Source organism: Rousettus aegyptiacus, unplaced genomic scaffold, assembly GCF_014176215.1.
Source record: "Rousettus aegyptiacus isolate mRouAeg1 unplaced genomic scaffold, mRouAeg1.p scaffold_m13_p_2, whole genome shotgun sequence".
NCBI classification, from domain to species: Eukaryota; Metazoa; Chordata; class Mammalia; order Chiroptera; family Pteropodidae; genus Rousettus; species Rousettus aegyptiacus.
The window spans coordinates 52,831,281-52,857,746 of record NW_023416295.1 but is presented as its reverse complement, the minus strand read 5'-3'; the positions used below and the strand labels follow the sequence as shown (position 1 = coordinate 52,857,746).

Below are 26,466 nucleotides of genomic sequence, written 5' to 3'. Positions count from 1 at the left end.
CCAAAAAAATATCTTTACAAATGATGAGCTTAACAGAGCTCAGGCAGTGACTCAAAAACTTGTATTATCTAAAGCAAGCTTCTGTTGTTTAGGAATGATATTCCATTCTAAGAAAAAACATAGGCTTTGTTCCCAAAATTAATCTCTATGTCACATATTTCTTCCTGACATTGTTTCAAAGTAATAAACATAAATCTGAAATATATGCAGAAATAGTCTTCAAGATACATATTGCTTTAAAATTGTGGAAAATCTTTACTTGGCAATATGGTTATTGTTCTGCTACTCTAGGAATATTTGAAAAGGCAGTATAAAATACTTCTGGAACTGTCACACAAATATGCAAGTATTCTTTAAACAGTTATCAGAGTATAAGTACATAAAGTATTTTTTTTAATTGCAGTGGGATTATCATAATACTGTGAACTTCATCCTCTCCTTTGACTATTTGAATCTAGCAAGTTATAACAGTTGAGCAAACACTAAGTCAACAAATCCTCTGTTTTTTCGCAAATTATTCAGGTTAGATAGTAGTTAATTGATATTTTGGTCAACACACATATAACCAGAAAAGTTGACACTAAATTAACAAAAGGGTAAATTAAGAGAATTACATACTTAAACTCTGGTTTCGATTTAAATTATTTGTATGTAAAAAATGTTTGATAAGCTGAGGTTGAGTGTATCACAGAAAATGCATTGCTGAGAAACATTTGGTTATTTTATTTAGTCTTTGATACTGCTTATGTTTGTATATAATTAAAACCATTTATTTTGCAATCATGTACTATTGGAGAAAAAAAAGCAAACAAGAACATCCAGAAAAGTTATAAACAAATTGAGATAAGCAAAATACAGGAAAATATAGTCAGAATTATAAACTAGTATACTATACTAACGTATGAGCAAAGAAACTTTAAATTAAAATATTTGCTAATTATACAATTATATAATGATGCCCTTATAGTAATACTCAATCACGTTATATGAATTACAATAATTCTGAGTAAATATCAGATTTTATGTAGTATACTTTTTTCTACAATCGGTAGCTTGATATTAGATTACTATGAATTCAGAGTTAATGCATAAACATACCAACATGCTTGTTAACCCCTATCTAAATCATAAGAACCCCTTATTTTTAAAAAGACAACATTTACCTTATCACTCGCACCTAGCTGTGGGATGTCCATAAATTTATTTACAGAAGGAATCTTCTCTTCCTCTGTGTCAGTCGGAGGCTGGGCGCATGCACTGGCTCTGGGTGACTCTGTACGCACTTTGCTGAAAGACTGTGACCGTTTCACTACAGCAAGGGCAAACGGCGAAGGAGCAGAGCTCGAGTAAGGTCGTGGGGCACCGAAAGTCTTTAGAGTCTTCAAATTTAGTGCTGCTAACTGACTTGCGGGAAGAGGAACAGGTTTCGGAGCCACAGGTGGAGGAGAGGTTTCAGTGGGCTTCTGACCACCAATGCCATCATCTGTGTTTTTAATGTGGGGCTGTGGAGGGGAGTGAGTTGTTTTACTTAAGGGAGAAAGAGTTTGCTCTGGAGGAGGTATTGGATCAATTTCCACCTCTTTCTTTATTAGTTCTTTTGGTATAGGGTTAGGGGCAGTGTGGACACTTTTGGCAGCTGCAGATGTCACATAGTGACCTGAAGCTCTTTTTTGCATCTGCAAAAAAAAGGAACTTGGTTTGGTCTGGGGATTCGACATCCGAGATTTAAGTTTTGACTCCAAAATATTGTTTATATCTTCCAAATTTGGCACAAAAGGAGCTGTGCCAGTGTCTCTCACCATCCTAGCAGTAGGTTTTAGAGAATCTGCTGTTGTGCTATGTGGTACGCTCTCCACATTCTGCACCTGATGCCCGGTTCCCAGGGTAGGCTTGGGTCTAAGGTCTATCTGTGGCTCCTTTGGGCTTTTAGAAATAACATGATCTTCTGTTTGGATTGCAGTTTCTTTTACAGTCTCATGAATGTCCTTTTTTCCTAAGGTATGCATCTCCTGATCATCTTGATAACATTTAGTTTCTGATTCCCAATCTTTCACTATTTCCAGGAACTTGGGAGGCACTATTTTATAAGTAGTCATCCCAATTTTGGGTATATATTCTCTTGTAATTTCATTTGAAGGTTTTGGTTTGGGATTGTAGTCTTGTCTGTAAAGTGGACAATTCTTTATATAAGAAGCAGTTGAACTGTTATTAATTCCATCTATAGGAGGCAAAAGGTCATCACTACCATGTGCACAAATTGGATTTTTTATGGTGAGCTGATCTTCTGAATGTACAGTTAGGGAGCCCTGTCTCCTAAATTCTCTTGAGGTATCTAGAGAATCTTGTGGACGTAAAGATGAATGTTGAGTCAATTTGTCGTTATTTGCAGTTTGCACATTTTCATCAGCTTTGAAGTCAGACAAATGATGATGTGGGTGATTCCCATCAAAACTGTTACAGGAAGAAGTTGTCTGAATTGCTGCATCTTGCATTTTTGTCTTTTCTGCACTGGGTTGATTCAGTTTTTGGTCTGGTACTGATGAAGCAGCTAGATGATTTTCCTTGTAACTTGTAGTAGTTTCAGTTTTATGTGCCTGATAGCTTGATAGTCTGTCAACTTCCATGTCTACATTGTTATTTTTGGCAACACCTCCTACATTGATTTCTGTTCTCCTTACTCCATTTTTCATGTTATCTTCTGTGTTCATTGAAATGGCAATTATTTCATTTTGATCTATTGAGAGAAAAAAAAATCAGCGTTAAGTATATGAAAAAAAGTTTAAAAAACCTTAGTTTTCAGTGCTTTTCTCCCCCAAAGTGAAATAGGTTGGTTTGAATTTTATAGGAACTTTTTCACCTAATTACACAAAAGAAAGTAATGGCATTTAGAGAAAACAATGTGTGCTTCAATATCATGGAAACCTGAGTGTGAAACCCAACTTGACTTATTACAATCTCTGTGGCCACAACTTGCTACTTAACACTTTAGGCTTGTTTGCTCAGATGTAAAAAGGTGAAAATATGTATTACAATTGACCCTTGAAAGATGAGAGAAGTAGGGATGCCGACCCTTCTGCACAACTGAAAATCCGTATATAACTTTTGACTTCCTAAAAACTTAATTCCTAATAGCCTACTGTTGACTGGAAGCCTTACCAAATACCGTAAACAGTCGATTCACACATATTTTGTATGTTTTATGTAGTATATACTGCATTCTTACAAAAAAGTATGCTAGAGAAAAGAAAATGTTATTAAGAAAATTATAAAGAAGAAAAACGCTTTTATAATATTTATTGAAAAAAAATCTGTATATAAGTGGAACTGTGGAGTTTAAATCCATGTTGTTGAAGGGTCGACTATATATTTTAAATATCATTTATATTACATGCTTATTAGGCTAGAATATAGCCCAGAATAAATACTTTATAGAATAAAGTATTTATTCTTATGAGTAAAGATTTCATACTTCATTCTTAAGAATGATAAAAGAAATTGACAAATTCAAAAAATATATTTTTTATTCTTCAATTTTTTTCCATTTTGATTCTCCTGTCTCTTCTGTAGCTTCTAGTGTATTTATATTTTATACATAACATTAAAAGAGAAATAATCTCAGCAAAGTTATCAGTTTTAATTAAAGCAAACAACAGAAACATCACCTTTAAGAACTGAAGTAAAAACAGAATCTAAATAATCTTGTTAATTATCCTCACTAAAGACTTTTAGAGGACTTTGTTTTTAGTTATAATATGGGTGATTTCAACTATGAAGAAACAATTGTAGAAACAATCATGTGGTTTTTAATTTCTCTCTTTGGAAAAAGATACTCTAGTCTCATGTCAGAGTTCACGTAGAAGAAAAAACCCTCCCTCTTCCCTGTGCTACTTTTCCTCTTAATTCTAATTCAGACCTCCTAATAATGAAAATCATTTACAAGTATCTAGGTTAACAAAGCAACAGTTGTCAGCCAATAATATAATGGCAAAGAACTGGAATGAAGCATCAGGAAGGAAACACAGGTTTATGAGTGTGCATCATGTATCTAGTACTGTGTAAAGTGATTTATTTCTATGTTCCTGGGTGCCCAACAAGGCCTAATCTTCAAAATCTTTAGTGGTTTCCTCTTTCAAATAAGGTATTTTGTACAATACAAGTGAAATGTGGGCCTTGGGAGTTAAATTGTGAAAGGATGCCATTGCCTATAAGACAGAGAGCAATTTTACTGCCTAAAATGTCATAAGATATTTTAAATAGTTCCTCTGTTTAAAAGAAAGAAAAATACGCACAATATTTTTACTAAAATATACCAAAAAAGTTATGTTGTCTGGTAAATTTGTATATAAAAAGTTTTTAAACATATCTTCATATATTTAAAGCCTGCCTAATTGTACAATTATTTGGTCACCATATGTTGCAAGGTTCCTATATTAAAATATGTAATTTTAAAATAGAATTCACTTTTATTCTTCCCAAATTAAATGCAACTGATTATCAGAAAATTTATTGTCTATATGAGTCACTTTTCTTATTGACAAATCATTATTAACGTTTGTGATGTATAAAATTAAGGACATATGATTAGGAAACATGGAAGAGGCATATTCCTGCCTATGTTCCTATTTACTTGGTTCATAAGTATTTTGAATATCTATATAAAAAGTACTACTTTCAGCACTGCTATGAGCACAAAGAATTAAAAAAAGAAAAAAGTCTCTGGCACTAGGAAATGAGCCTAAATGTATTTCTTTCTTATTTCTCATTTTCTACTAAGTATATCGCAGTTACATGAATAGAAACCTTTTCCAAAAGAAATCACATTAATGTAAAATTATATTTTAAATGAAATCCCCTATAACAAACTTTAATTTATTGGTTTAGATCTCCAAATTTCTGGTTTTCACATTTTTTTTTTTTTTTTGGTGGGTTATACCTACTTTACTATTATCTAACTCTGAATTTCTCATTAAATTTTCATAATTACCAATGATTCTCAGCCCTGGACACCAGAATCACTACTGAATTTGTTAGCTAATCCATCCTTGAACATATCTGATAATGAGGCTAACCAAATGTCAATGAATGGGTAGGTCATTTTTCAAGAATAGCCAGGAGAGGGAGAAGGTATATTTTGTACTATCCAGTCCTTCCCCTGCTCAAAACTGACACCAATGTCTACAACCTAACAAAAGGATTATTTAGATAGGTACGTAGAATAGATAAAAAGAAGGAAAAGAGAATAAAACTACTCTAAGGATAACAGAAATTATTTTAAAAAGTACCTAAAGTTGACAAAGGCCATTACAAATCAAGTGCAAATGCAAATAAATATTATTACAGTAATGTATTTATGACCCTAGCACTAACTTGATGGCCAAAATTTTAGCAAAAATGATTTTCTAAATATTTTACTAATTATTTTAGCAAAAATAATTTGACTGTGATTTTTAAAAGGAAGTTTTAAAATCATGATTTCACAATGCTATTGCCATCATAGTATACATTATAAAAAAAAAAACTGAGTCAAGAGGAAAAGAATGAGGGAAATTAATACTTTCAGGCTTCTTAGTATTATATCTCAGAATAGTATAGACCATGGAGAAAATGAATTAGAGACATACATATTCAAACTGACCAAAACATAGCACATATATAAAATTACATACTTTTGTATCTATCAATTTGTGACATTGGGATAACCCATATTTTATCTAAAAAAAAATAATAATATTTATATCCCTATGTTTTCTAAGACTCTTAACCTAGTTCTATATGTTAACATAATACAATGGACTATGAGAATTCATAAGCCACTTTCTTCATATCTCCTTAAAATTATACTTCCCTTGATCTTTTTGTATAGTGTCATTTTTTAAAAAAATTTAACCTGAACTATATATTGTAACAGTATCTCAGTATTCTGCTAGGTGCTATGAGGAATTTGAATGAAGTACCGAATATATTTTCTCTGATCCAAGATTGTCCAATCTTGTCGAGGAAAGAAGACCAGAGAACTACATGGCTTCTAGTAATTAAGTAACAAAATAAGTGAAGTAGCAGGATTTGGATAGTAGCTGAATGGGAGAAGACAGGTAGAAATTATTTCCCATGCAAAGACAAAAGTGAGCATGGGATTAATGACAGAATTGAGTGAAATATATCATGAGAAAGAGAAGAAAAAGACTTCGTGGAAATACTGGTAAATAGTGTTACATAATTAAATAGTTTAGGCCTTGAAAATCGGACAAGTTTCACCCAAGGTATAGATAGCAACTTGAGTATGAAGTAAAACCACCCTCGACTACAGAGTCAGTAGAAGGAAAGAAGAGAAACAGCTCATTGGTAGATGCATACAGTACCCATCTTTAAGATCTAAGATCTGTTAGACAACTTCTAATATTTAACAACAAAAGTAGTACACATGGTAGTTAAAAGCACACTTTGGAATGATATTGCCTCAGTTCAAATCTGAATTCCACCACTTATTAATTGTGATACCTCAGGTGATTGTATAATATCTTTGTGGCTCAAACATCTGTAAAATAGGACTAAAGATAATAATACCCATAAATGAGTTAATATACAAGATTAAATGTGTTACCATACATAAAGGGTTAAGAATGGTCCCTGGCACATTAGTACTATGAAAGTGTTGTCTGTTAGTGTTTATAGAACTCACCATTCTCTTGGTTTGGGCCCAATGACTTCAAGTTTCTTACACTGTCAACTACCTTCTCTTGATTGCTTGTATTACATACCATCATGTGTGGTCCTCTGCAAAATATGATATTATAGGTTATATATGGACAGTGTTCAAACAAACATACACACAATGAGAAAACAGGCAATAATTTCCAAGATGGATGGACTGAAATAATCGTCTTCTGCCAAATACTGAAAATTTAATAGAAAAGAAAAAATACAACTGAGAGGAATTGCTGCTATTAAACATTAGCTTTCATGTGGAGGTCCTATTACAAAGGAAAATGTAAAAAGCCTGGCGAAATGGACACAATCCCCAAAACAGTGTCCTTTTGTTATTATTATTTGTCGTTTTAAGAAAAAGGAAATAAATGAAACCTTTTAGTCTTGCATCTGGCAGTGTAAACTTCTGGCAAGGCAGGATGTAGACTGACCTCACTGGGTTTTATTGGTGATAAAAGATTTTAATTTGGAGAAAAACTCATCAAAATTATAGTAAAACTTGGACAAAGATGGTTTATTTTACCTAGTCAATTTCATTATCATTCATGGTGTAGCATTTATAATAATATACATATACTGTACTATAGTTTCCAGTTCCTAGGATCAAGTGAAAAGTGCATTATCTGTATCATAAAGTTGACCATGAAAATAACATTAGTAATTGCACATCATACTCTGAGTAATTGTTTTATATATAAGTGAAAATCCTTGAGGAGCATTTGGTGAAATTGAAAATTAAATGTCTCATTTTGGTCAAATAGGTAATAGGCAAAATATATACAATATAAAAAAAAGAAAAGCTTTTATATTTGAGTCATAGGAATTAACTACATGTTATGGTTTATCTGACACAGGGATACCAGAACTGTTGAATTTGGCTTTATTTAAAAATAATTGCTTGCAAATAGATACTTTATTAATAAACATTTTTCATAATGATGGTAAAAGGGATAGAGTCCAAACTAAAGGAGTAACTATATATTTGTGTTTAAAATATCAGGTCCATATTTTGGAAGACTAGTATTAATTAAACCAACTGCCATCAACATTTCTGGCACACAGACTACTTACTGTCCATCATTGTGTCTAGTTTCCTGTTCTTCTTCTTTGGAGTTTTGTGAGGACTCTCCAGTATCATTACCAAGGGCTGAGTCAGGATCATTCTTCAGTGCATTTATTATATCAGTAGATCCAAAAGGAATATCTTTTGACTTCCCAGAAATATTTTCAGCCTCATCTTTAGGCACCTGGCTCAGTTCTTCCTTTTCATCTATCTCTTCAAGACTATAATCAGAGCTTATTCCAACTACAAAGAAATGAAGACATAATCCTAAATATTAGTTTGCTTCATTCATTATACACAACCTGACAAAGAAGGAATTTTTAAAATAATTAGCTGGACACTTAAATTCTGGTTCAAGACAAAAAGGGAAATACTTTTATAATGGCAAATAATCATGTTACCATATAATCAGATTATCTCAGATATACAATTCTAAAAATAATATAATATCACTCTAGGTTTTATTCCTGGTAGAAAAGAAGATATTATATAAACTCAAACTTCAAGTTATATATTTCATTTAATAATATACCTTCAATTTAAATAACTTTTATATTTCTGTAATATCTCTAAATGTAAATGACAAAAATTATGTATTTATATGGTCTATATTTGTAAAATGCCTCATTAGTTTCAGCACTAACTACAGTTGAGAACCATGTGAATCCCTTTAAAAATACTCATGGTCATTATCTTACTCCACGCCTGTTAGAGCAGAATCTTTCAAAGGAGGGGCCGAGAATTTTTAAAGCTCCTCAGATGCTTCTAAAAAGCAACCAGGGTTAAAAGCCACTGATGTAGATGTTTAATATAATTTTTTAAAGCACACATAGAATAAGTATTATGCGATGTAAATTAATTTTTATTTGCACCCAGTTTGAGTCTCAGAGGCTACTTTCTTTAACATTTTTTTCTATATATATTAACAGAAAGTATGAGAATATATAAGCAGATATGCATACCCATGTTTCATTCTCTTTTTTGTTGGTTTATTTAATATAAATGGAAGCATACTATCCTGATGTCTTTCACCTAACTTCTCTTGCTCTACTTACTATATCATAAAGATTGTCCCATATCAATATGTTGTGCGCATGTTTCTTTTCAATAGTGTGGTGATTAAAGTATGTTTATCATTGCATTAAACTGTGTTTATCATTATTCTTTAGGATGAACAATAAATGGCCAACAGAGTAAAAGAGGAGACATACTAAGCAGTGTCCATACTCACTGTAAAGTTAATTTAAACCAAAGAATGCAGTTCTGGATCTTTACTTATTAGAATTCGACACTTCCAGTTATACAATAGCAGCTGAACAATGTTTAATTTTTACCACAATTGAGGGGGAAAAGGGTGGTGTAGTATTGGATTACAGTGATCAGCACATTCATAAAATTTAATAAAAACTTTAACATATTGGAAGAATATTTAGAGTGCTTAAAATGTATTTGTTTAATTTCATCTTTAGGCATATAGACAGAAAAGTGTGGTATTTGTACTCTTTGATAAAAAGTATGGAGAAATTAAATGATAATTTTTTTGCAAATAAAAAAACAAAACAATTCAACAGAAAATATATTTTAAAAACTCAAGTTTAAGTGAATTTTAAAATATATGTATAGGAAAATCTTTTTAGTATAACATGTAAAATAATAATTATGATGCCAATGTACAATATTGTGTTTACAATAGCATATCACTTCTATGTAGTAAGAGTAGAATTACATAATTTGAAAACTGTGCATTGAGAAAATGAATGGCCATTTTGGTTTAGATCCAAATATGTTTATAAATGGCTCATTGGTATATGTTAAGCTCTTTTGGATATTAAATTAGCTAGGTAACATTTAGCAAATTCTTTCTTTCTTTCCCATCACAAGTGTTTTAGAAATATAAAACTTTTCTTTAAGTCTGGTGTCTTCACTTAGAAACTGGTCTCAATTAATTAAAGTATGAAGAATGAGTAACATATTTTAAAAATCTCAGACTATTCTTCTGGGATTTTATAACTTGGTAGTTACAAGATTATTTTTTTTTTCTAGCCTAACAAATATTTCTAATATTAAATGTCTTAAAAAGGCTGTGATTCTTTTTTAAAATTCTAATCATCCAAGAGAACCTTTCACAGTTGATTGTGTGGCTAGTACAAATTTCTCCAAGTTTTGAAAAATATTAAATAATTTTTTTTAAGGGGTTAACAGATTTATATGATGACCAAGTTTTAGGACTACAATAAAAAAAATTAGGGTGAGAGCTGTGAACAATGAATAATTTTTGCAACTGTTATATCACGACTATCATATTTTAGGTTCGAAATCTATAAAGGAAGAATATTTACTTTGAAAGAGCAGTGTTTAAATTCTTAGTGAAGACTTAAGATTTAACAGCTTCTAAAGTATAAATGTTAAAAAATTACCAAAATCATTTAAAAGTGTAATTATTCAAATTTATTTTATACTTACATGGCTTTATATAATTTAATATTTATATCTTAAGTTTCTCTAAAGATGGCAAAGTTAAAACAAAAAATAAAATTAAAAAATTCTTTAAAATTCACAAAATGTAATACATGTCAATAAAACTTAAATATTAAACTTTCAGAAGACACTTTTGTAAGTTTTATAGCATTTTACTTGTAAGCTCTTAAAATTTAAAATTTCTGAGACTTTTAGGATACCCTGTTTATTTTTCATGGAGATGATCAAAATGGCAAAAGTCTCTTTGATAAAGCAGAATTGTATCAAATTAAATCTAGTCGGGTGAGCTACATTTTTTTATTCATTCATTCAAAAAATGTTCACTTTATCAGACATTATTGTAGTTGCTGCTAGACAGAGATGTTTCTTTTTCATTTTTAAAAATTTAACTATAATTTACATTCGGTAAAATTCATCACTTTCACAATACATTTTGGAATGTCCAGTTTTGACAGAGGTAAATAGTTGGGTGACTGCCACCACAATCAAGATATAGAACAATTCCCTCAATCCTGGAAACCCCCATGCTCCTTGGTGATCAACCCTTCCCCATAGTCCCTGCCCCTGGTAACCATTATCCCTACAGTTTTGCCTTTGCAAGAATGTGTGTCAATGAAATCACACAGCATCTAGCCATTTAAGTCAGACTGCCTTCATTTAACATAATACACTTGAGATTTAGCCATATTGTTGCATGTCTTAGTTATTCATTCCATTTTATGGGTAGGTGGTAGTATTTTAATGTCTGGACCAAACAGTTTGTTTATCCATTCCTCAGTTTAGGGATATCGGGTTGTTTCCTATTTTTGGCAATTACAAATAAAAATTCAATAATAACTCACATGGAAGTTTGTGCGTGCACATAGGTTTTCTTTTTTCAGGAGAAAATACCTAGGAGTGAGATTGCTGGGTCATATAGAAAACAAATGTTTAAATAGGAGGAGGAGGAGGAGGAGGAGGAGGAGGAGGAGGAGGAGGAGGAAGAGGAGGAGGAGGAGGAGGAGGAGGAAAAACCTTGCCAAACTATTTTCCAAGCTGGCTGCACAATTTTGTATTCCTATAAGCAGTGTGTGATAGTAGACCCATTTTAAATAACTGGTTTGAAGTGATAAGGACTCTTTCCGAGTCACTGAAAACTTGAATCAAATATTTATGATAAAATTCAAGTATTACCTAACTATAAAGTTTTGTCATCTGGTAACAAAATAATTCCAATCATTTTAAAATAAAAATCAAAAGCAATACTATAGAAAATAAGCCAAACCTAGAAAACAAAAACGTAGCTCAAGAAAGATAAAAATATGTGTATTCTTTTATATTTATATAGTTACACATTAGAAATAATAAAGTTCAAACTGTTTGCCAACAAATCAAAAAGCCAAAGAGAAGAGAAGCTGAAATCCTTCAAAGACACTAATTTTATTCATCTTACATCTCAAGAAACGCCTGGTCACCTACATGTCAGAGATGCTACGGCTGCCTTGGGCATTCCAGGGCACTCCAAGAGACAGGCTTCGTCTGCCAGTTTGGGCACAGTGCACTGTTCATGACTGGGGAGCTCGGGGCCAAGGGAGGCTTCTGCCAAAGAAGTAAAATCTGTAGAAATGGCACTCGGACAACAGAGTTAAGGCAAGCAGAGACCAAAAAGCATTTCAGAAGAAATCAAATTTGTTAATTCACAATTATTCATGCATTAAACAGGAAGACGTAAAAGAGAAAATGAGAAGCAGGTATTAAGCAAAGTTTGAATAGTAGTCACACTTTTTTTCTAATACTTCAGAATCTTCTCATTTCACTTATATATTTGGTATAATTTTTAAACTTTTTCCTTTTTGGAACAAACAGTATCATTGGTGTAATTTTGGGTAAGAGTTAAGAAAAGTCATTGTTAGTTATCTAATGGTAATGCTTTTAATTACAGAGGAAAGGAGAATTCTTATCGATAAGATGTGTTAAAATCCCAAATTTCTAAGTATCACTTCAAGGTTAAAGACTCAGAAGCATTTTGGTGCTTCTGAGGTTTTTTTTGTGTATTTCTGGATATAAATTATAAAAATTAGGTAAGATTATATTAAGCAATTTCACACTTATCAAATTATTCCCATGCTGGTACTAGTATAGTAATGTTCTATTTTTGACCAGACATATCCATTTATATCTAACTTTATATCTAACTTTAAATTAAATCTAAAGATTAAAAAATTTTATATTTTTTCTTATAATATCTACTAAATAGCTATTATTAAAAATATTAGGAAACAGTATTAAATTGATTTATATTATTATTACTGGAATTTCATTTATTGAGAGAGAATGCAAAATGAAACCATATAATAGAAAATATTTCATGATAACAATTTTTTACCATTAGATTAGAACACTAGGTTTGTTACATTCATACTTATGACAGTTGTACAAAGAATGGTGCTTTATGACTTCATGTAAGTTTTCTTCTGAATATACAAAATGTGCCATTACTCTTGGGAAGGAGATTAATAACTGGTAACCTGACATTGTGTGAAAAAAAAAAACAAGAGACCTAGTAGAGAAAGTACTCAAGGTACCAGAATTAAAGGTTTGAGTTCTGCCAGTTTCAGACTCCAAACCAACTGGGTAATTTTTTCATTTCATAATATAAAATTTGGAAAATATAATCAAGGCATCCGGCATCTCTTTCATATACAGAGCATTATAACTAGATTCATTCCTCAGCCGTCATACACAGTCTTTTTTGATAATTACGTGCTGTGGATAAAGGTGTCGTACCTGGGCTGGATAGCGCCTCCGGCAGGTTTGCTTCTGAAACACTGTCTGTATTAACTGCATGTACAGACTGCAGAGCTAGAAGAAAGAAGCAACGTAACTTATAAACAAGTCACATTCACAAATGAAACAATCCCTTAGTAGCTTGGCTGATTATTTTTTATATATTTCAGCAAGAGATAACCCTAACCTTGTTAGAAGCCACTTTACTGTCCAGCTGATACAACTAAAAACTACTTACAGCTGCATTCCTAAATGTACTACAATCCTGGAATGGCAGGATCTTTCTGAAAATATTCACGAATTGTCACATGCTCACATTAAAAAAACGGAACTGTACGATTTTTCATTTTGTCATGTTGCAAATTTTAAAAGTGGTTAAGTGCGAATAATCAGGGACTAAGTAGATGCTCATATTAGGATAACAGAACTGTATGATTTTTCATTTTATTTTGTCATGTTGAGGATTTCAAAAGTGTTAAGAGAATAATCAGGGACTAAGTATTAAAATTAAGTAAAAGCTTAAGTATCATTAACAAAAAGACATGATTTATAATGTATATAATTTCTACCATCTATATTAAAATACAAATGTAATGTTAATGGCAAAAGTAACATTACCGGTCACGTGATTATTTTCATCACTTTGATGCTGGGGTGTTTTAGAGGGTGGAGAAGGTGCCTTTCGCTTTGTCCTTTTCAAAGACGAATTCCCAACGGATGTGCTACTGAGCTTCAGGGAGCCTGTCCTCACTACGTCGGCTCCACAGGAACTCTGTGGAAAACAAAACGCCCGAACGCAATCTCTTTTTAGAAATTAATAGCAACCTTTAGAAAGACACTGACCTTTATGCCAAATGCATCATATGGCAATATGGAACATAAGAGTCATTCATTCACAAAACATTTATAGAGCATCTGCCATGTGCCAGAAGCTGATATATGAGATGGATATATGAAGAAAAATAAAATATAGTCCTTCTTAAGAAACTTAGGCTCGGATGGGAGATTGACATGCAAACAAACGATTATAATTTATAGAAATCTTAAACAGTACAGTTAAAAAACTTTCAAAGAAAAATCTGGAGAAAATAGTGGATGTAAAGTAAGAGATTATAAAGGGAAAATTATTTCTATATTAAGAGGCCTGGCTTGATTAATCTCTCACTTTTTAGCACTAATCTATCAATGACAAACAAGTAAAAAAATCTATGTCATCCTTAAAGGTCATTTGAGGTCAACAACTCTATACACAGATAATGCTCATGCTCATATCATGTGACTGCCAGAAGACCTTTCCTGCCTCATCAGGTTGGCCATTTTCTCTTGGCCCATAGCCATATCACCTTGCTCTTTCCCTTTACGACAAACTTATTTAAAAGAGTTATTCACAATTTTTATCTCCAATTTCCCATCTCCCACTTGAGCCCTTCTAATCAGATGTATCCCAATCTTTGATGCATTAGAACTGTATATATCAAAGTCATCAGTAACCTCCACCACAAATAAATCAGTGGTTACCTCATAGAAATCCTTTATTTGACATATTAGCAGCATTCAACTGAGTTGACCACTCTCTTAGAACCTTCTTTTTCTTACTCGTAGAATACTACATTTTTCGCTCTGCACTTATCTGAACTCTTGTTTTGTTGGTTGCTTTTTATCTCAGTCCTTGGACATGCATATTCTCTTTAGTATCTACTCTCACTCTCTTGGTAACCTCCTCTGTTCCTTTGGTTTTATGTGTCATTTACGTGTTGATGAATTCCAAACTTATGACTCCACACTTAGCCTCTATCTGATCTCCACTTAATGTCTAAGGCCATTTCAAACTGGGCAGGTTTAAAACTGAGATCCTGATAACCCCTATTTTCCCCTGTCTCATCAAAAATCATCCTGTTCTATTTTGCTCACTACTCTATCTCTAGAACAATGTTTGGCTCATAGAATTTTTTCAATAAATATTTGTTGAATGAATGAAATACTGCCTTCTTCATTTGTAAAAAAAAAAAAAAAAAAAAGACTCAATAAATTCAGACAGTCCATAAAGCATGGGTCATTCCAATATTTACAAGACAATGCAAGTACACCTAAGAGAAGTGAACTAGTTCATAGGTTGTTCTTTGGTTTTTACACCTTGCTATACACTGAGAAAAGTGTAGCAAATTTTACTATTTTGTAATTTTGTGATATTTCTTCCAGAGGAAAAAAGAAGCCAGCTCCCAAAGAGAAAAATGTTGAGTTAGTTGTCATCATTGCCAGCTGTGTTAGGTACTAAAGAAGAACGCAGGTCATCCCACAGGAGCAGCAGCACAGTCAGGTCCACAGCGGCAGGCACTTGATAGGATACACCTCTCAATAAGGTAAATTCCTCTTAATAATGAGGTGGGACAGGGTGGCTGCAGGCTGACCCTACTGGTAATCAAAGCACTAAACTTCTTCCACACCAGTTGGAAAATAGCTGCAACCACTAATCTCCTCTCCTTATTAGTCTGGTTTCTCCCCTAGAACTCTTCAGATGTCTCCATAATCCAGCAAGAAAAGAGTAACAGCCTACCACCCAAACCCAGATTTTGATTCAGAATCATTAAAGCCAATTCTGATTAAATCTGAGGGTCACCCTTCCTCCCCAGGGGCATCAAATAGATCCCCAACTGCTTTTTGTACTTTTCAATTAATTAGAAAAGGAGTCTTTGGTGATAAATTAGCTGAGAAAGAAATGTAGAGATGGGCAGAGAGTATTTAAATATAATTTTGAGTAGAATATAGTTTAGATAAAACTTTACTGATATGGCTCTGTGTTCCAAAACTTTCACTTGCTATTTATAAAAGTAACAAATTTAGCCATCATTAGAGAGACAAAAAATTCTCCTAAAACAATGTTGCACTTCACTTTTAAAAATATCAATCTAAACATCAAAAGTAGTAGATATCACTTTCTTTCTTGATGAGTTTACTTCTGTAAAACCCTACTGAAGCATACCTTATTCCTATCATAGAACTAGTTTTAAGAACACAGAAGTGATCAATAAGTAATTGCTGAGTGCATGAAGTAATGGCAGCATTTGATTTTCCTCCGAGTTCTATGCTAAAAACTTGCTCCTCATGTTTTAACTGATTGCTTTCATGAGGTCTATGATTAAAACCTGTTTTCCCCATTAGATCTGAATACCAATCACTGTAATTTATTGGTCTGTACGATTACCTGATAAAAGCAGTCATAACATGAATTTTTCAGACAGTAGTTTAGGAATTAGAGCTCTTAAATTTTGGTTACTATAAAGCAGACGGCATAGATAACAAAACAAGGGAGACATTTGTATACAGACTCACAAATTTATATGAACCTATCCATAACTCAAAGAATAAAAATAGAATCACATATTTCATTTATCACCCTAGAGGTCTTAAAATACCTTATACACACACACACACACACACACACACACACATATCCTATAAATATATAGAAATATAAATATCCTATATATATATATCCTATATATATATATATCCTATATATATATAGGATATTTATATTTCTATGGATAAAAAATTTTTTATTTTGTCAAAAAACATATTTCTGTTTTACAAATGCTAAAAAAATTTCAATAACATTTATGAAGTCAGTTGACAAAATAATGCACGTTAGAAGGGAAAAGGCATGAACATTTTGGCAAAGCACATTCTAACTTTATTTTGTAAGATCTCCCCGCCTTATCAAGTTGTATGGGCACATTGTGAAAGTAAATGGACGTATATTTGTAGAACTGCAAATGGTTCAAGGAGACTAAGAACAATGACATTAGGGGAAGAGAACAGAATTGTCACTGAATGATGCCAGGTAAACTATGTAACCTGTCACAAGTAGATTCCATGTTGTAATTAATGTTTAAAACTTGTTAAGCTCATGACAAAAATGTAAATTTAATAATTGATGTAAGATAGGCCAAAGGCAAGAGTTCTCAAGAAATAAGAATGGTGACTTCAGATAATAAGCAACAGATTAATTAATGACAGGAAATATCAGTTTGGTTCTCAGATAGGAGTAATATTAGTGTTAGTTTTCAAGGAAATAATACATATTTCTTGTCCCTTAAGAAGGAGATGCAAGCGCTTTTTTGTTTGTTTAAAGAAACAGTTAAAAAGAATTTCAATCAGCTAAGCAGCAGCCAAGGAAAGTTAAGATAATAAAAATCAAATTTGGAGTTATTTTATGTTAACTGAAAACATCACTATTAAGACGAAAATGAAGGAATCCCTGGGGCTTGAGGAAGAGATGTTCTATATCTGCTAAAAACATCTCTCTTTTGGGTAAAAGCCTGCAGGAAAAAGGAGGAAAAAAAGAGAAAGCATTTAAGTCAGAAGATCTTGATGTTTCTAAATAGATTGTAGCCAAGAAAACTTGTGTGTACTGAGGGATATGAGTAGAATATAGTTATCTAGCATACAATATTGAACAGGCTCCTAACCCAAGAATAACTACTGCTAGAAAGCAGATTTAATAAATGACCAGTTATTTTGGTAAATACATCATGAGTTCGTACATAACATGTTTAAAAAAGAAAGAGAAAAGGAAAGGAAGGCCACCAATGCCTAACCAGCACCATTTTTTAAATTTTTTTTCTGTGTACTACAGGGGTATCCTCCCAATGGCCTCGAAATAGTTCCACACTTGCATTAATTAGTCAGGGTTGAGCTGCCCCTGTATTTTTGAGTGTGAACTTGTCTAACTGAAGAGAGCTTCCACAGAGTTTACACGTTGGAAGACAATCCAGTGTGAGAGTTACTAAACATATAAGCTTTGGAGACAATGCCAGGGCTTAAAACCAGGGAGAACAGCATTTATTGTCTTTGCAGTCTTCAGCCTTCTCATCTATAAAGTAGGAAAAGTAAAAGTACCTACCCCAAAAGGGGCTGGAATATTTAAGTGAAATGAGGTGTACTTAGCACAGTGCCTAGCATACAGTCCATGCTCTGTAAATATTAGCTAATATTATTGCACGTAATTTGTCTATTTTAAATTATGTGAAAGTGATCTGTAAATAAAGTAACCAAATGATAGATATAACATAGAGTTAGAGTAAAGAGTATGAACAAAAAGAGGTATTTATTCTAAAACTGTACTATTTCTTCAGTGATAGTGGTAGTGGGAGTCCTATTAGAGTCAGTCTCAGTTATAATCAACCTTAAAACCCAACGAGCACCCAACATTCAAGGAACCTAGACTTAGGCCACTGTGTAAGCATCGTGTGTAAAAACTCCACCTTTAAGTTGTCTCAGGCAGCTTTATCATACCTTTAAAAAAAATTAATAAAACCTAAATATTTAACAGCAGCTTGTTAAATCTCAGTGACAGGTACATGGATGTGTATTATAGTATATACATTTGAAATATTGCATAATTTAATGTGAACAACTAAAATAAAAGAACTGGTTAGAACTGTCTTTAGCTTTTAATACCAAGATACATTTCCTTTGGTCAATTTATGACCCAAATTTTTTAAAAAGGGTTGAGATTATTTTTAAGTCCAAAGGGTTTACAAAACAAGAAAATAGAGAGCTTTCTACTTACTAGGGGAAAAACACTTTGGTTAATAATTAGAGATATCCAATTATTTACTTTGGTTAGAGTCGCTAAGTCTGTTTGCCATTAGCAAAAACTGCACCTCTAACAGGAATGCATATCACTGAATTTTATGGTCTGTGAAAAGGAAAACACTTCACAGAGCAAAAGAATACACTAGTGAAAGTGGCAAGGGCAAGTTGAAAACCATGCCAGATAGTTAATCCCTGAGAATTATCACTCGGATCAGAATTCACTGGTTCAAAATGGAACTAAATTTAGCTAAAGAAAATAGAATTGAATGACATTCAATAGATTTACTGAGTACCAGCTTTGTACTAGTTATTAGAGCACTTATTAATCATAGTTGACTTGATAAGACTTCCTCCACATGTGGGAAGGGGGGAGGGTTAAAGAAAAGAACCTAAGCAGTCTCTTAAAATTGTCTTAAAACTTATATTTTTTTCTTCTTAAGGGACAGACTCACATTATTCTTCTCCGATCTGGACATTTGCAATAAATGTTATGAAATATTATTAAATATCTTATAACCGACATTAGCTTTACCCTAATTTACTACGAATTATATCCCAGTGACTGAACTTTCATATAACTGAAGGTCAAGCTCTACACTCTTTTAATTCTGGATGGAAGAATTGTTTCTGAAATACTTTTACAAGTTAGACAACAAATCAATATTTTAAAATTTCAAAACATGATTATAATAAATATAATATAGAAGTATGAGGTATTGTGTTAAATTTGCAAAACAGGCATGGCTATGAAGGCAAGGTTTTTTTTGGTCACAAGAAAATCAGTTTTATTATAACTTGAACATAAAATTAGCAGAATCTCATATGAAATGCAAAAAAATGCATATGTTGATGAGGACAAAAAGAAAAATTACTGTAAATCCCCCCAAATACAGATTACTTTATAGACATTTTGGTGTCTAACCTTTTATATATATTTTATACCTGTTTATATATACACATGCATACATGCATGCACATTTTGGCTTATACTGGATAAAAGTATATGTACCAGTTTCTTTTTTTCTTTGTGATTGTTTTTTAAATAAAATGCTATCTTTCGATGGGGCCGGGACAATTAATTTTGCTGCCCTGAATCTCCTTGCTTTATACCCTTTTCCCTTTTGGTTAATACTTCCTTCTAGCTCTCCAAAAACTAGGATTTATGTATTCTATTTCCTTTTCTCTATATTAGCTTGTTTTAAGATCCTTCATTGATAACACTGAAAATCTTAGCCTGTGCTGGTCAACTTAGATCAAGAAAAATCATATCACATCAAAGTGAAGGGGTGTAAGAAATAGGGGTGACATTGCAGGAACCAGATGTCTACAATTCTGGAAAGGAGAAATGGGCCTGGAGCTCTTAAATCCTCATTATACAAACAAGCACTTATGCTAATTTTAAGGGTATTCCTAACAATCTGCCAAAGTAAATTCTGAGAGAGGCTGCAATGAAATTTACTCATAGGTTTCTAAATACCACCACCACTTGTAACTTATGCCTTTTGGGGCTACTAACTAAAATTAAATTCCTTCAGAGTATTCTGAGTGACCAAGCTTGCCACTAGATTTTTTTGCAAAATCATCTAATTTTAAAGTCATTATTAGTCAGTGATAACATCTGTATCCTCTGCTTAAAGAACTCATGCACCTAACATATCTTTCTCAAACTTTTTATCTTTTACCTTTTTTTAGTGTTGCCCAAAGCACTCATGTTGGTTTTTGTGTTACAGTCAGGAGCTGAGAGAGAAGACTGTCAATGTTTTATTTTGCTATTGTACGTTAGGGTTTAAAAATTCTTAGAAGAGTAGTTACCAGGACTATCTGTTTAACACTGACCAAATCAAAGGTGTATGCAACAAAGCACTTTCATCTGTTAAAGGTTGCTTTTAAAAAATAAAAGAATAAAATAATTTTATCACACCAGAGTTGAAAGAGACTTTAGGACATTTAATTATAAAACCTTATTCTAGAGGAGAAACCCAAGCCATAAAAAAGTTCAATGGCTGGTTCCAGGTAGAAAATGAAGAACACAATGAGAAAAATGACGACAAAGAATTTAATAGATCTATTAGTAGAATCCAAGACTATCTCTCAAGCCAGGCTAGGGCTGTTTCTGTCACGCCTGTTTTCTCTCAGGCATTCTCCATTCATGTCACAAAAAAAAATAGTACACAAATTTTAGAACCTGTATTACACCCTTCCAAGGTTTTTACATTTCTCTTCCTGAGGCAATCTGTGCTTTCATTTTATCAATCCTATAATACTTTGAGATAGCAAATAACCAAGTCTTATTACTGTGGTAATCCCTTACTTACAACATTTTTTTTATAATGCCCAAATATGAGGGCCGAATTCAGTAGTACATCTTGGATAAAACAAAAAGGCAAGATGAACTTGAGTAGAGCTCAGGATTAAGTTAGAAGGACAGAAGATGGTGGTAACCATGGTTCTCTGTGGTCATCGTGATAGAGACAAAAAGCTGTCTAGGGGCAGAGTAAAAAAAAAAAAACATCAGGTTAACTGAGTTTAGTGCCTCTACCAGAGTAAAGCAGCAAGCAAGGGAACAAACTGGTCATCCCAGGGAGTTAAGGCTGTATGACAGGCATTATCTTGTTATCACTGTGGCTCCAGGAACTGCTTCTCTCTGTCCTGGCCTCTGTTAATACATGCTGCTTACCAGAGAAAGACACGTCTCCCCCATGAGATTCCAAACACTAGCGGTAGAAAGACTAAATGAACTTTTAGAATGTTTCAAAAACGACTCCTAACACTGATTATTTCCAATGACCTTATATTAAAATTAACTCAGTATGCGCTTTAAAGAGGTATAACTTTTGTATAGTATAAGGAAGAGAAACCCATATTAATTCCATAAATAACTACTGTTCTCTGAATAGTACTGTTCTTTAAAGTTTAACAACGTAAGAATGAACACAGTTCCTTACATTTAGGTCAGAGGTAAAGCTGACAGAAACCTAAAGAGGAACGCTCAGAGGATTTTTGTGAGTATTTTGCTTAAAGCTTGTCTGGAACATTAGCAAGTGCTGTATAAGGGTTAATCATTCCTTTTGCTATTGTGATTATGATCCTTTGAAAATCTGATGAAAACTACAATGACAAAGTTTATCTAATATCTGGGAAGGCCTTAAAAGAGAAGGCAGATTAAATATTAGACTGTGCTGGTACATTTCTCTCCTGAATGAAACAAGTCATATTTTTGGAAGTATAGACAGCTGTATCTCTTATATCAAACTGAAGATGCCATGGCAACCACTGTTCCTAGGCAATTGTAAAATTATGTGTGTGATCCACTTTCCATATAATAAATATAAGTGGAGAGTGGAGGTGGAAATCAAATGTTATGTGATAACCTGGAGTAAAAACTAAAAAGTGCTATTTCCTAAAGATTACAAATACACCCTCTATTATAACAACCTTAATGACTGCATAAAACTAGAATTAAAATTCATTAAGTGAAACTAAGACCAAATATATACTGTATATTTCATAAACATGACAATTTATCATCTGCTTATAAACTCTGATAAATATTAAGAGATAAAATTGGGTAAAAGATGAACATCAAACATTTTTTAAAACCAATCAGTGGTCAAAAAAGTAATACTCTAAGTATTAAATTTCACTTGCATAATACTGGATGGCAAAGTATTTCAATTTCTCAATATTTGAGTGTTGATCTGTAGAGGAATGAAAAATGAAACCAAAAAAAAAAAAAAAAATCCCAATCAAGATAATTCCCTACTGTGTTTCCAGCCAAAAGCAAATATCCTAAAAGAAAAGGAGGTCTCATGCTAGCTGCCTGAGAGGAGCTGATGCTATTATGTATACACAGAACATTAAGCAGCAAAGCCACACACCAACTGTGCAAAAATGAAGAATTCACCCCAAGGGTCTATGAATTCTGTGGGTCAAGATTACCCACAATTTCTGTCTAACTCTCTTTACAAATGTAAAACGGGCTTAAAAGGTTTGTTTGTTAATAATACCAAGACATCCTTTGGCCACTAATTTTATTAAATGTACTCTTCACAAACACTTAGTTAGCAGATACGGTGCTTCTAGAAACTGGATTTCTGAACTTAGTTTCAACCCTGGAATTCTGGCATTTTCAATTTAACTCAGTGTCATTACATTTCTGACTTGTCATGTGTGAAATAAATGACAATCTTATGTAAATAACTATATACATACAATCTTACTGTAAATAACTATATACATGTCATAATAATGCATGCAATATGGCTCATGTAAATAACAGCATGATCCAGCTATGACATATGTTGTGACATAAATGGCATTTCAAATTGTTAGGCGGAATCATATTAAAAAAATGTTTGAAAAGTACCAAGAAAAGCCTACAGCCATGCTATCCTGAACAAGCCCTATCCCATCTGATCTTGGAAGCTAAGCAAGGTCGGGCCTGTTTTGTACTTGGATGGGAAACCACTTAGGAAGACCAGGTGCTGTAGGTGTAAAAAATAAAAAAATAAGGAATGTGAGCTGACAAGGTCCTTGCAATCTGTGAGGTCAACCAAAGATTGCTTCATCTAAAAATGAATGAATGAATGTAGAAATGTTTCAAAAAGGGTGAGGATAAATTATTTTACTAACGGATCTGCACTGAATCCTCTTTGGAAACTGCACAACCAGTTGCCAAATTTAGCTCAGAAAATCAACAGCCTTTTACGTTAATATTTTCAGTTTATTTATTTTCAGCTTAAGCTCCAAAATCACTATCCAAATACCATAATTTGCTAGTATTGAAAAGTGCCTTAGAAGAATGAGGCAAATTATTATATATGGACAGCCAAAAAATATAAAATAGATGTGTTGACAGAATTTTTTCCAAGCTACAGATAGACTGATTTATCCAAAAGCCTGTCTAAGGCAAACATAAAACCAATGACTACTTAAAAAGCACTAAAATGAAATAAAAGCTCAAAATGAATAAAATCGTGCTAATTACAAATCACTTTGTTACACATTACTGTTATTTATCTCTCTAGTTCCACTTTTTGGCACTTCACTCACAAGAGATAAGCATTTTCTATTTCTAACGTAATATGACTATTTCCAATATTTCTATTTTTTTTAAAGGATGCTTTGGGGGAAAAAAATAGAAAAATCAGAATGCTGTAGTTCTGTTAAACAGCGCACCCTTGTGGTTTATTTTACCGTACAGGATAAGAATGTATCCAATATATCTCATGGATTTGGAAATGATCTTGTCATTTTTTTTCCAGACTACTATTAGTTTCAATTATTAAAAATAATGTCTTTTTAAAATTCAAAATTGAAAACTAAATTGTTAAAATAGATATAAAATGTCTATTGTGATAATGACTATCTTTGATTTTAGATTTCAAGCAAGCAAGCAGTAAAATAAGTAAAATTCGCCCATAAACTTATAGTTTTGCTAAATTACCTGAATATTTGCACTGGCTACATAAACAATTTCAATTCAGGGGACAATTTTATTTGTATGCATTATATAATTATTTATACTACATTTTAGTTGTTGGTCCTTAACTTTTCAATAAAACCTGCCAAAATTCTGGCTTTTCTGTAAAAGCTTAAAAAATATATTACTGAGAATCACGTGGGCCAATTACTATAAAGCAAATGTAAAAAGTAAATTTTTTGAGTTATCCAAGCACTTCTGAAAATTTATCATATATACATGAAATACTAAAATTTAGTGATATTTTAGTGTGACAGATATTCTCATATATACTATACCTGGCTGTGAATACTATGGTTAAAATGTATTTATCAATTCTCTTGAACACAGAATTTTGTTACAGAATTTTGCTGGAGAACAAAATCCCTGCCTTCTGGTCGGGGAGAAGGGGAAAAATTAACGAAGTGAAAAGCTTTAAACAATAATATAACCCTAACACTTATCTTTAGAGGATGGGATACTTATCTCATATCATGTTATATTATCAATGAAATATTATATGCCTTTAAAAAGGAGAAGCTCTTTATGTACTCATAAGGATATCCAAAATAGATCATTCAGATCACTAGAAGAGAATCTTTCTTTTCCTCTTCCAGGTTCTGGTGACTTCTTGAAGTCCCTGGTTTGTGGCAGCATAACTCCTCCAATTTCTGCCTCCATTATCACATGGTCTTCTCCTAGTGTCTCTGTGCCTGTGTCTCCAATTCTTATCAGGACATTAGTCATTGGATTTGAGCCCAACCTAATTCCAGGATGATCTCATCCCTAGATCCTTAACTTGATCAGATTTGCAAAAACTCTATTTCTAAATAAGATCCCATTCACAGGATACTGGGAGTTAGGGTTAGGATATAGCTTTTGGGGAGACACCATTCACTCTATCATCGTTGATAACTTAACAAAGAATAGATATTTTCTTGGAAAGAGTATAGTAAATAAAGGCTAAGGTCATGGATGCAAGTATCTCCAAATTTAGAAAATAGGTAAAGGAAGTAGTATCAAGGAAAAATATAAATAAAAGAGAGCTGAGATATCAAAAGAGAATCAGAACCAAAGATGAGGGAAAAATAAAGACCATGGGGTGATCTATTATATCAAATATGGTCAAGGAGGCAAAGAAATACATGCTGAGATGAATGCCTAGGAAGGCATGCATTCACATGAACATATGCGTGTGCACTTGTGTGTATACACACACTTGAAAACAGAACCACAGCTTAACTGCTAAGAGTTTTTGTAATGAATAAATTTTTAAAAATGGTTTTTCAGCTTCTCTAGGGAAAGACAAATAATCCTAAGTCCTGATGAACAATAATACATCAAAGGACTATCCAGATGTCCAGATCAAAAGAAAAACAATAATTAGAAATTTATATAAAGATGTCTAGTTTGCCAAAAGCAACATACTAAAAAAAAGATTACTTAACATAGGGGCATTACCTGGTCATAGATCAGAGGGTAAGAATAAAAACAGGTTTTGATGACATCACTGGCTGCATGGTCTAGAATTCTAAGAAGACTATAAGTAAGACAACATAGATCTTTTTGGGAACCAAGCACAAAGGAAGATTCCTGGACTAGAATGGATGAAGACAGCTGAAATAAAGGTTTATGAGTAGCAGCTAAGATTTATTTCTATATAAAGAAAAAGTATAATAACTTATACTTGTATAATGTAGTTTCATGGTAATTTAAAATAGAAAACGATCCTGAAAAGGCTCTCTTAAATGACTTACTATGAAGAAATATAAAGGGGTTACAGCCACAAAATGATGTCTTTGGGGAGTCTGACTTGGCCTCTGCTTACCTCACTCAGTTTCAATCTCTGTTTCTTACTCACACCCAGGCATGCCATAGTCTTCACATTCTGCATCTTTGAATAGGGTTCCTCTTGCCTGACTCATGCACTACCACACATATTTTAAAACTGAATCCAAGATACACATCTTCTATGACACTTCCCCCAACTACTATGCAGTTACCTGAGAAAACTTTATTAGCAACTGATTCTATCATTTGAAAGAATATTCATCCTCCTGATTTGCAAGACGAGATTTTATAACACAACCATTAGACAAGAGAATCTTAATTGAAAGAAAAAGACAACCTAATAGATGATTTTCCAAGTAACTACTGACTTCGGGCATTTTTTGTTCATTTTTATTTATTTGAGTTGCTGTTTACTTTCTAAAGGTACTTAGGATAGTGTATAGATTATAATTAAAAACTGTAGTTATAATTTTTTAAGTTAAGAAAACGCAGAAATGTTTATTAGTTTGTTGGGAAGAGTGAAATTACTTGAGCATTGAATTTACTAAGCTTCCAAGGGGGAAATCAAACCATTTAACTAGATAGAAGAAATCTCAGTTATCTC

General features: G+C 32.6%; 1 protein-coding gene and 1 pseudogene across 8 annotated transcripts in view; one reads left to right on the top strand and one right to left on the bottom strand.

Annotated features, from left to right (window-relative positions):
* Window positions 1–26,466, bottom strand: part of COBLL1 (cordon-bleu WH2 repeat protein like 1) — a 150,074-nt gene that overhangs the window by 19,351 nt on the left and 104,257 nt on the right. For 6 of the 8 annotated variants that reach the window (XM_016152472.2, XM_016152469.2, XM_016152471.2 and 3 more), the window contains 6 exons: window positions 13,631–13,784; window positions 13,013–13,087; window positions 11,705–11,824; window positions 7,777–8,011; window positions 6,680–6,774; window positions 1,164–2,734 (listed from right to left, as the gene is read on the bottom strand). In XM_016152472.2, the coding sequence (XP_016007958.2) occupies window positions 1,164–2,734; window positions 6,680–6,774; window positions 7,777–8,011; window positions 11,705–11,824; window positions 13,013–13,087; window positions 13,631–13,784 (2,250 nt within the window). The remainder of the gene's footprint in view (window positions 1–1,163; window positions 2,735–6,679; window positions 6,775–7,776; window positions 8,012–11,704; window positions 11,825–13,012; window positions 13,088–13,630; window positions 13,785–26,466) is intronic. The other 2 variants (XM_016152474.2, XM_016152475.2) reach the window with 1 other exon arrangement.
* On the top strand, window positions 22,985–23,103 carry LOC118614721 (annotated as a pseudogene).